The sequence below is a fragment of the Protopterus annectens genome, chromosome 12.part0 (assembly GCF_019279795.1).
Source record: "Protopterus annectens isolate FY-2018-M chromosome 12.part0, PAN1.0, whole genome shotgun sequence".
Lineage (NCBI taxonomy): Eukaryota > Metazoa > Chordata > Ceratodontiformes > Protopteridae > Protopterus > Protopterus annectens.
In genome coordinates, this window is record NC_056746.1 from 90857984 (window position 1) to 90870336 (window position 12353).

General features: G+C 40.0%; 1 protein-coding gene across 2 annotated transcripts in view; it reads left to right on the plus strand.

Moving 5' to 3' along the window:
• CARD11 (caspase recruitment domain family member 11) overlaps nucleotides 1-12106 on the plus strand; it is a 2459919-nt gene extending 2447813 nt beyond the window's left edge. For both annotated transcript variants that reach the window (XM_044089102.1, XM_044089103.1), the window contains 2 exons: nucleotides 984-1099; nucleotides 11651-12106. In XM_044089102.1, coding sequence (XP_043945037.1) covers nucleotides 984-1099; nucleotides 11651-11855 — 321 coding nt within the window. In that variant the 3' untranslated portion in view covers nucleotides 11856-12106. The remainder of the gene's footprint in view (nucleotides 1-983; nucleotides 1100-11650) is intronic.
• Nucleotides 12107-12353: the final 247 nt, after the last annotated feature.

Here is a 12353-nt window from a genome sequence, read left to right on the forward strand (position 1 = left end):
TTAAAACCTGACTCCTAATTAAGTCTTGTTCATCCTTTTTTAACTTCTTCCTTCCTTCTAATCCTTCCTTATTCATTAATGACCACATATACTAAAAGTCTCACCTAAGTCTACCATATGTTAACTCTATCTCAAAATTCATGCCTCACAGGATTGATTATCCTATACTTTCAAAAAAGCATGAATTGTATTTGAATTGTACTGTTTAATCTACTACATGTACTTTATTCTTATTTCTCTGCATTGTATAATCTCTTATTCAATGTATTCTACTGCATATTTGTATTATATCTCTGTTTTACTAACTGTTTCTGTTATTATATATTGTCAAACTATTTTGACTTGTGGAGCATTTCTCCCCGGGCCTCCACTGAAAATGGGTTCTAACTGGCCTAGTGGACTTTCCTGGTAAACAAATGCTAATAAATAATAAATAAATAAATAAATACAATGACATGACCTGTGTCTTTTACAAGAGAAGGGCTTATCTTTCTTTGACATTCATGTACTTCTGTCCTTAATTCTCCTGTTTATACCATCCACTTGCAGAAGTATTGGTGTCATGAGACCCAGATATTAATTGCTATTGGATATTATTCAAGTAAATAATGTAATTGTTTAGAGGAAAGACTCATTAGAAAGTGGAGGAAGTTATGAGAATTCTTACTACATGGTTGTTAGAGTCAGAAACAATAAATTAGTGGAGAGTGGTCCTATGACATTTCACAACATTTAGTAAATTATTTACTAGCAAGAACAGATGGTCCTAATAGAGTGTAAGTTTTGTTTGTCAAAAAAATATATATATTTTTATATATATATATATATATAGTCTTAAAACATTATAGTATGCCTTGCAAACAGAAAATGTATGAACGTACGCAAGCATGAATCACAGGATAACTCCAATATAAACTAGTGCTTTTCATTAAGAATTTTGACCAAACCTTTCAGTCTAATTTTTTTGTCTTCTACCTTTACAGAGTAAGCACTGTTTACTTGAAACTGGACTCGCATGTGTCAGGGATCTAATCAAAAGAGAATTGTACCCAATAATAATTTTTGTCAAGGTCTGTGAGAGGAACAACAGGAAATTCAGGTAATGAGTATAGCATTGTGAAATGCAATATTGTGCAAAGGCATCATTTTAACGACAGTTTGCCAGCTCTTTATCTATAATGTTCCTATGTACCTTATTCACTTCTGTGTGTGCCTGCTCATAAGTGTGTACTCTGAAAATTGTCAGCTTTCTCATGGGCATAATCTGTTATTCAAGATGCATCTTAAACTGGTTTGTCTGTGTATCATTTTTGTCAAGTTTACAAAAGTGAAATTAAGAAATGAAGAACTCTAACAGGATAAGCAAGTACATCAGGTGCTAAAAGGTTATAACAGGAACTGCAGTTTCAGACTTCTCATTTTTTTTTAAGAATATGTGACAAAACAGCACTACGCTTTGCCTTCATAGATGTGCTTTTCAGAATTCTAAAATGTAAAAAGATTCTTAGTGATGTTCCTTAGATTTCATGACTTCAGAACAGTGTAGTATAACCCCAATGCTGAGATTTGGCAAATGAACCAATTAGACCAATGCAGCTGAACAACTGCAGAAATATTTATTAATTTGTACAGCTCTAAATTACTGTTGTGTAAGATTGTGGAGAGCATAGAAGGGAGACCTTACAGGCTCAAACTGCACTGACTGTGCTTGGACTACCACCTATCCATAGTAAATATATACAGTGTGCTGTAGGCACATTGCCAGGGCTGACAGGGTCAAGACAAGTTACTGGTCCTTCAGAGTGGCCTGCATGTCCTCACTGGAGTTGCCTCTCCTCTTTTGCAACTCTTCAAGCTGGACTGTGTGCTGCCCCCTTGGACAGGGTGCTTCCATACATCGAATTTCTGCATTTTAACTGTAATTTTGCCTGTTTCCAATGAATGCTTTTATTCCTGTGTTCTGGGCACTTGTACTGTGCAGCATAGACTAGCCACAGATCCTGCTTTGTCTAGTTCTGCATGTATTGGAATTGAGCACTAATTCCCAGCAAACTTTTTCTGGAGAGAGCTCTCTGCACCATTGTGGCAGGAGTTGTGTGGCTAGAGACCCATCTGTTGAAGCTTGTTGGTCTAGGGCTCTGTTCTGAGCTGTTGATTAGTTATTAATGCCCGCCAGTAAGGTTTTTTCATTGTAAAAGCCCTGCATGTGTGCAGTTTTGTGCTCATTTTAACAGAGCTCCACTGTAGTAGGCAACCATCCTGTACTCAGCTACCTGTATCTGAGCCATCCAAGGCTTACAACAAAAGATAAAACCGTTATTTATTGTATCTGTGCACTTGCTAACTGTTATCACTGTTTTTGCTGTTTATTTCTGCATTTTAACTGTAATTGTTGCTGTTTTCAATGACTATATTTATTCCTGTGGTCTGGGTACTTGTACTGTGTAGCATAGACTAGCCACAGATCCTGCTGTATCTAGTTCTGTTTGTATCTGTTGAAGCTCATTGGTCTACGGCTCTCCTGAGCTTTTGATTGGTTATTTTGTCTACCAGTATGTTTTTTTTAATTTATTTTAAAAGCCCCTCATTTGCGTGGGTCATTGTGCAGATCTGGTTACTGTTTGCCAGGTATAGGAACAGTAAATTTTTCCGTAGCTGTAGTGTGTTTTCCAGCAGGGACTCTTTCAGTCTACAGAACAGTAAAGCCTCTAAGCCACCCTCTCTAGATCTTTTCCTCAGTACTAGTGGATTACCCTAGCACAAGAACCCCATCAGGCTGTTTCAGGTCAGTCTCTGTTACCAACCGCACCTCTTACCTATCACTATGGATGGACAATATCCCACCATTTCTCCAGCCCACCTGGATGAATTAGGCATCCTGAGGCAATGTAGCAATTGCCTCATATACACACTGACAATCAACTTCATTTATGGTACTCAAACTCAACATGCAAGATGTGCATCTACATAAAAACATAGAATCAATGCTTTCTCAGTCACCAGTCAGTATACCTGACCCCAAGGAGGTTGTCAGCACTCACATTCCACCACCTGCACCCGCCATGAAACCAACACATAACCCCACATATGTGGAAGTCCTGTCTAAAAACATATCCAAAGCACAGAGACCTCCCATACTCAAGCACACCTCACATTGCTCACATGCAGATAAACACAGTATACATAAAAACACAAATGCCAGTGTCTCACCAGGTAAGCCATTAAGGTGTAACACAAAGCCAAATGTACTAGTCATAGGTGACTCTGTCATGAGACACACTGATGTGCCACTCACCAGGTTGGACAAGGAGAAGGTCACATTTAGCTGCCTCTCTGGTGCCAGGATCCAGAACATCAGACACATACACACTCAAGTCTTTCACCAGCAAGAACTGTTATGACTTTGTCATAGAACCTATCTGAACTACATGAAGAAAGACATGACTGAGCTGTCAGATTATGTGTCCCAGGCAGGTATGTCCCTTGCCTTAAGCAGCATTGTACCCTCACCCAGGATGATACAAGCAAAAGAAGAGTGACTTCAATAATTGGCTTAATATCTGGTGTCATTCTAAGGGGAACCCTCCTATCTGTCTGGGGTGACATGCTTGATAGACCTCGATACTTTGCCAGAGATGGTCTCCACCTGTCACTGCTAAGTCTTCGGCTTCTGGCAGAGGATCTTGCCTCACCCATTGTGCCATTTTTAGGCAATGTACAAGTACAAAATTTGCAGTGTAAAATTTTCCTCAAAAACCAACATGAGGGTCATTCTGCTAAATGCTAGGAGTCTCAAACTAAAACTACAATCGTTGGAAGTTGCCCTCATCCTGGAGGATGCTGAAGTCTGTGCTGTTACAGAAACCTGGTTCAAGGCTGCAGGAAGCACCCCAGCTATACCAGGTTATATCTTCCACTCGCTCAGACCATTAGCCAAGAGCGGGGAATCCAAAGGAAGAGGTGTATCTACTTTTATTAAAGACAAATTCTCCTCCAGATTGGTACATCTGAATGCGTCCCTTGAACTTCTCCATGTACAACTCTCCGTAGGTAGAACTCCTTTTCATACTATAGCCAGTTATAGGACTCCCCTTCATGAACCAGGACACCACATGCCTACCTGGACCTTCTGGAGTCCCTCAGTATACCAGGAAACACCCTGATTTTGGGATACTTCAACTACCCATCAATAGATTGGTCTAACTACACCTGTATCAATCTGCTCACCCAGAGATTCTCGAACTTTAACTCCAACACCCTGGACCAGTTAGTAGACACCCCTACTAGGGGTTCAAACATCCTGGATCTGATGATCATTGCACCACCCCAAGTGTACAGTCATCTCTACTGATGACTGACCACAAGTCAGTCACAATAGAAGTAGCAATTGTGTCTGATCTTCCTCCAGCTGGAGAAATAATTTCTCTAAAGCAAACTATAATCTCTTACAAGATGATATTACTTGTTTCACAGCCCCTATCCTCACTGATGGCAAGGATACATACGCCAAAGGTTATTCCAATGCCTTGTATAAACATCTCCACAGTTGCATTGACTCAGCTGTACTCAGTAGGATAAAACTAAGTTACTCACATAAGACCAAGCCTGTTTGGTAGACATCTGCTATAAAAAGGCTGTATAACAGGAGAAAGAAATTGTTGTCTAAAAGCAGTAGAAGACAGTCCCCAAACTCAAAGGACTCCCTTATTGGAATTAATAAGCAAATTAGACACTTGGTGAAAATATCCAAGCCTGACTACGAATCTAAATTAGCTACACTAGCCAAGGGTAACCACAATTATTTCTTTGGCTACATCTGCAGCCTCAAGGGTAAATCCAAGATTTGCACTGAACTTGTTGTAAATGGCACAACATATACTGAACCTGGTGATATCGCTAACCTGCTGGCAGATAGGTTCATTGGGGGGGGGGGGGGGGGTTCTCACTGAACCTATCTGCCAGCTAATTGTTTCTGTAATTGTAGTTGCTTTTGGTCAGTCTCTGCTTTAGATTCAACAAGCAATTTCAGCAAGATCTCCATGGTTGGGATCACAAGGGAATTTGTCAGACAGCAGTAACCAAATATATATATTGTTGGTAGGTAGTATAAACCAGCAGCAAAATATCTCAGTGAAACAATAGTAATAACGTCACTGGGAACCAGCAGCCCAAAATCTCCTGCATTTATCAAAAGAGGCATTGCAAGGTATATGGCAAGTCCATGGCCAACTGCCCATAAGTATAAAAAAAACCACAGGTAATAGCAGTTATAAAACAAAAACAAAAAATGTCTTCTTTAATATAGCCATAACTGAAATGAAAACGCCATTGCTATGACTCTTTAAATGAACAAAAGCAGTCAACCATATTCATAAAGGTTGCCACCAAGTGCATGCTATTGTGTACACTTTCTGAATTCAACAACAGCCCTTCCTCAATGGTCGTGCTATTTGTACACATAGTGTACACTTTATGGTGAACTTTACAAATCCAGCCTAGTATATTTAAGGTTGTGCACATTACAAATACTCTCTTTATCCATTCCTGCATTGGGCTGCAGTTAAAACCTAAGTTCAAGGTTGCAGGCCTCTCCAAGAATTATATCAAACACCTTCATGCAGTGGAAGTACTTGATTAGAGCAATGCTCTGTCTAAGCATATTTGTTCCTGTAAGTTCTGGGAACAGTAAAATGAATAAAAATAAGAATTACATGTATTTTCTGTTTCATCGATTATGTCAAGAACTTTAATGGACGGATAGATGCCTAAGATGAACTTGACTTGAAGGAGTACCTGTGGCAGTTAAACTGAAGCATGTCAGCTTTCAGGATAGAATGACAAAGAGAATTTAAAAGTTTACTTAAAGGGAAAGAGACTGAAGCATTTAGCATGTTTGAAGGTTAGGAGTTTTATCACATGATTTGTTTATTATTTATTTAAGGAGTCTAGGAAATGTTGTGCATGTTTGTTAGCAGTGGTATACATCTTCCACCTTAAGGGTGGGTACACAGCTGTCTATCACATGATTTGTCGATTATTTATTTAAGGAATCTAAGAAATGTTGTGCATGTTTGTTAGCAGTGGTATACATATTCCACCTTAAGGATGAGTACACAGCTCTCAACATCTTAGAGTAAGAAATCTGGACAGAGCCATAAATAATGGGGGGACAAAGGTCCAAAAATAGGTACAATTTTAAAATATTGCTCTTACAAACTTAGAAAGTTGATAGAATAACAGGTTTTGCATTAGCATTAATTTTCTGAAGTACATGAAGTCTGAATTGCAAATGTCTGTCATTATTTTCTGACTTCACTCCATAAAGATTTTGCAATGATTTGCCGGTAAACCACAATTTTACAAGTAACCTGCCAAGAATATGAGGAAAAATCTGGACATTTTGTGAAAATCTGTAGAGTTGAGAGGTATGGATGGGTAGTTGAATTCACAGGTTAGTACTAGGCTAATTAGCTGCTTTTGAGGACTGTTTTTAAGCCTAGCCAATTTATCTTTCAAAAACGAGACTCGTATCCTTTATCTTCCATTTGTGAGGTAAACACCTTAACCACTAAGCTAACCTCCTTAAATTAAATATTACCCTAACTGATCTGAAGGGTCATTTTAAGCCTGTCCACTATCTTGAGATCAGAATCCAATCTTGTACCTTGTGTCTATGAGATGAAGACCTTAACCATTATGCCAAACCCAAATTAATAGTACTAGGTGGTACAGTAAAAGAATCAGACTTATTTAGATATGTCTTGTGGGTAGTGGGAGCCATAAAAGGGATACGTAGTTTGAAAGGATATGTTAGGGATTCTTACCAATGGTCACTTAGATGTGAGGAGCTCAGCAACATTATATTGACATGTGATAATAGGTATGAAGGAATTTTGGAAGGGTGTAAATGCACCATTTCCTATAGCTGAAGTGCCCCCAGTGGCAGGGATAAATGTGTGGTGGACATGAAAACCTAGTAGACTGTGTATATTGTCAGAACACTTGAACTGTATTTCAGTGATTACACATATATGTATATTTTCTATTGATAGGAAGGCTTTTGGGGCAGGGTAATTGCTTGTTAAAAATTCTAGCATTGAGCAGTGGTACTTTTAAATTATCCAGAATTGGTTTGGCTAAGTTAGGAGATGCAGCATACTGATTTTGTCTAAAAAGAGAGACAATGCCAGTTGCTCAAAGAACTGAAGGAGGAGAGAAACCCAAGGAAGATAAAGGAGATGAGATGAGATGATAGAGGAGGGCAGAGTTGTGATAATAGTACATTAAGGTTTGTGCAGCAGTGAGTTATGGTGGAAATTGATATAGTTATATTCATACCACTTTAACCAGGGGTGGTATAGGTGCAGAGCCATTTACCTATCAGGTGTTGCTTCAGTTGGCATTTAAAGCCTGTCAGGTTGCAGACTATTCTTAGGAGGAATGGAATTCCAGCTATTAGTAATGCAGAGAGAATACAGGGAGTGTCATACGTTATTGTTACGTTTAGCTATGGAGAGCAACGATTTGTCAGTAGAGTGTAGAGGTATTTTACTAGTCTATGGTTGAGCTATGGAGTGAAGAGTTGCAAATTTTTCAGGTTCTGCAGAAGTTCGAAGGTTGTAATTAATTGTGAGCATATAAGAGAGTTATTGAGTTTCAGCCAGTTTAGTTGTTTTAGAGGGAGGCAGTGATGTGATCCATGTTCATAGGTTCATAGGTTGATACTAGGCTATCTGCCCTAGGGCATTTATAAGCCTAGCCCATAGATATGTGGCATTCGCCACCCCTTTAGTTTGAATAAAACTATGCCTATTATTTTGCTGTGCCTCTGTCAAGCAGTGGCACTGAAGTAATCCCTGGGGTATATCTGCGATCCATTGGTCAAGATTCCTCTTGAACAAGGCCAGTGAGGTGCTGTGCCTCACATGTACCGGGATTTTGTTCCACAGCATAGGGAGTCTCTGGGTGATGAATCTGTCCCTCCAGCACGTTCTATTAATAACCGTGTCAAGGTTTAAGTCTCCCGCCCTTGTGGTTCTGAGGGATCTAGATTTTTTGAGGTGAAGCATATTCATCAAATCTGGGTTTGACATGGCCTTATACGTCAGGCACAGGTCACCTCTGAGCAAGCGGTATGAGACTGAATAGAGCTGGAGTTCTTTCAGTCGGGCAGCATAAGACATATTTTTGAGACCCTTTATCCTCTTGGTGAGGAACTTTTGGGGCCTTTCCAGCTGATGCAGGTGTCGGGTCCGATACATTCCGAATGGGGCATTGTACTCAATCATAGGTCTAATGAGTGATGAGTACAGGGGGACGATGACCTCCCTTGATCTAGATGTGAATCCCTTCATGATCAGGTGGGCAATGTAGAAGGTTTTCCTGACTACTTTAGCAACATGAGTGTCAAACGAAAGGCTAGTGTCAACCTGGGTCCCCAGGTCCCTGATGACTTCTTCTGTGCTCAGTGGATTGCCACCTATATGATAGCTAGGGGTGACCTTGTTTTTCCCGAAGGGTATGACTATGCATTTCTTGGCGTTTAACTTTAGGCCATGGCTCTGGCACCAGTTATCCGTTTCTGTGAGGCCCTTCTGAAGGATATCTGTGTCAGAAGTGTTTTCGACTATGGCACCCAGTTTGCAGGCATCTGCAAACTTTGTTAGCCATAACCCTCCTGTGTTTGCTTGTACTTCAGAAAAGTAGATGCCGAACAAGAGTGGACCCAGGACTGAGCCCTGTGTTACACCACTTGTGACAGGCTTTGAGTCTGACATGGCTCCAGCAACTCTGACCCTGTGGGTTCTGTCACTTAGCCAGTTTGCAACCCATCTTATGATGTATGGGTTTACATTCAAGCTGATGAGTTTTTCGATGATACCTGAGCGGGGTATTGTGTCGAAGGCCTTTGCCAGGTCGAGGTAGGCTGTATGGACTGCCTTTCCCTCATCAATGGCCTTGGTGACTGTTTCGAAAAAGTCAACCAAGTTTAAAAGGCATGATCTGCCTTTGACAAAGCCAAACTGGGTTGGATCCGAGGTCTGTAAGTTCCCTATGTCTTTATTTATGAGTTCCATTATGATCCTCTCCATGGCTTTGCAGATAAGGCTTGTCAAGCTAATGGGACGGTAATTTCCAGGGTCGGTGGAGGCACCGCCCTTGTGAAGTGGGACCACAGTCACCGTGCGCCACTCCTTGGGTACGTATCCTGAGGTGATGCTAAGATTAAACAGCTGTCCTAACTGTGGGTTTAATTCCTCATTGAGTTCGTGGAGCACACAGCCGGGGACACCATCCGGTCCCATGGATGCTGTGTTTTTTGCCTTGGAGAGCAGTTCTCACCTGGGCGTTGGAGATGTTTGGGGGATACAATCCTCTGGTTTAGATATCCCTCCTTGGGGAGGGGAGGGGGGGGAGAAGTTTGCACTAAACCTGTCAGCCAGTATGTTGGCAATGTGTGTAGGTTCAGTAATCTTCACATCATTTTGGACTAATTCTGAGCATATCTGGGAGTTTCCTCCTAGGTTTCTAACATAGCTAAAGAAGGCTTTATGATTGTCTTTTGTGTCCTTGGCGATTTTTCTCTCAAAATTAGCCTTGGATGATTTTATGAGAGCTCTTAGTTTTTTACTTATAATGATCAAAGGTGTCTTACCTTTCAAGGATTTTGCTCTATCTTGTAGTAGCTTCCTCCTTTTGTTGTAGAGCTTGTTTATGGCTGGGGTCCACCAGACTGGACGCTTGTCTTTGGTACAGAGAGTCTTAGTTTTGTTTGGGATTGCCTGATCCATGCAGTCCTGTAGGTGCTGGTAGAAGGCATTTGTAAGTGATTTAGCGGTTTTTGGTTAGTTTCAAATCTGACTACTTTATAGTACTATTGTTCTAATCTGGCTGCTAGAGTGGAGTTGAGATTGGTTAGGATAGGAGAGGAGTATAATAAGGTGGGGGGAATAAAAAGAAGTGGCCATGTTTTGTCTAGCGGAGTCAGTAAGGTTGTGGTTTACTCTGCAGAGGCCACCTAGCTTCTGGTGTGTCTTTATGGCTTCCTGAAGGGGGAGATCAAATATAGGTTTTGCCTTATAAATGTAACTGCGTTTATAATATGCTTCTGATAGCAGATTCAGTTGCAGACACTTTTTCAACTCAAAAATTGAGCACACATGACACTCATGGTGCATTTAAATGCATGTATGGATTTGGATGCTCATAGTACTAGAGTAGTCTGGTACGTAGCAGACTGGATTAAGGATCTGAGCTATGAATAAGCTACTACCTCTAGCCAGGGTGCAAGGTTTGATTCCTTTCACCAACCCTGGCCTACTGTGTGAATCTGAGCAGGTCACTTAACCAAACAGCATTCCAAGATCATTCTAAAAAGGGACACTTGTAAACTTTCCTAGTTAACAGAGAATAGTGATCTTGTGGCTATTACAGCACGTCATTTTCTTTATCAGCCCGACGCGCTTCTTTTCATTCTTAACCCACCTAGTAAAGTTATTGCTTTTCACAGAAGACATGTTGTCAGAAGAAGAGGATTCAGAATTAAAATTCCTGTTCCCAAGCAACATTGTTTCTTTGCAAATAATATAATAATGGTTTGCTGCTTCCATATCAATAGTATATATATATATATATATATATATATATATATATATATATATATATATATATATATGGGTTCACTTCATAATCCCAAAAGCTCAAAATCCTGAATCTCAAAATCCCGAACTCAAAATCCTGAAAGCTCAAAATACTGAAAACTCATAATACTGAATCTCATAATACTGAAAAACATACAGGACACCAACACTGACTGTATTGCAGCTACACTACACTGCACATACACTACTATCTATCCACTTACCTTAACCCAGACCCTAACCCTAAGGTCTGTCACTATCGCACATTCACCTCACCCGCACCCTAACCCTAACTCACTTAACCCGCCCTTAACCCCAAATTCTATCACTATTGCACACTCACCTCACCCGCACCCTAACCCTAACTCACTTAACCCCCCTAACCCTAACGACCATCACAATCGCACACTTACCTGACCCGCGCCCTAACCCGAACGTCTGCACAATCACACATCAGTGTTGGTGTCCTGTATGTTTTTTGGTATTATGAGATTCAGTATTATGAGTTTTCGGCAATTTGAGTTCGGGATTTTGAGTTTCAGGATTTTGAAGTGAACCCATTTATATATATATATATATATAGATATAGATATATATATATATATATATATATATAGATATAGATATAGATATATATTTATATAGATATATAGATATATATATATATATATATATATATATATATATATATATATATATATATATATATATATAAAGAGTAAATGTGACTATATGTAAAGGCTTGTATGGTACTGTTTGTCAAAATGAGCAAGCCAATCAGCTGCTCAAACTTTGATCCATAATATAACAACGCTTTCTAGTAAATGACACCAGAAAGAAATTATATATTGGTGTGCTTTGCATGGGTTAAAACACCGGTATGAGAAGAAACAAAATATTAAAATAAGGTAGACCCATTATTTACAGTTAGAGTAATGAAAGCTAGAATGACTATCTATAAAGCAATGTTACATACAAGTCTTTAAATCCTTTTTTTCTGTCAATTTCAGGAAAGTCCTTAAGAAACCTGACACAGAGGAGGAGTTTCTGAAAGTTTGCCGGCAAAATGAAAAGGAACTAGAAACACTGCCTTGCCTGTATAGTTTGGTTGAAGTAGAGGCATGGGGTAGCATAGAAGAGCTTGTCAAAATTATCAAAGAGAAGATTTTTGAGGAGCAGAGAAAAACATTCTGGGTTGATGAAGATCAGCTTTGAATAACCAACAAACAAAATAGATGGGGAACCTGAAAACTGACTTGTAAAGTAAAAATGAATCCTTTTTTCATTCAGCAGAGGTGTCTGGAGATTAGGATTATCTATCACACATATGATTGTGGTCTGCAAGGAAAAAGCAAACAGTATGCACGGACTCTTCTTCTTCTTTTGGCTTTTCCCGGTTAGGGGTCACCGCAGCAGATCATCTGTCTGCTCATGATTGGCAGTGGAGTTTTATGGTGTTGAGTTGCCAGTCCGGCGCCCAGCCTTTCACAGAAGGCACACACATGCACACACTCACACCTAGGGCCAATTTAGAGCATCCAATCCACCTACAGCATGTCTTTGGGATATGGAAGGAAACCGGAGCACCCGGAGGAAACCCACGTGGCCACATGGAGGACATGCAGAATCCACACAGAAGGCACCCCAGCCAAGGATCAAACTGGAGAACCTCTTGCTGTGAGGCAGCAATGTTAACCATATTAGGTACTATGT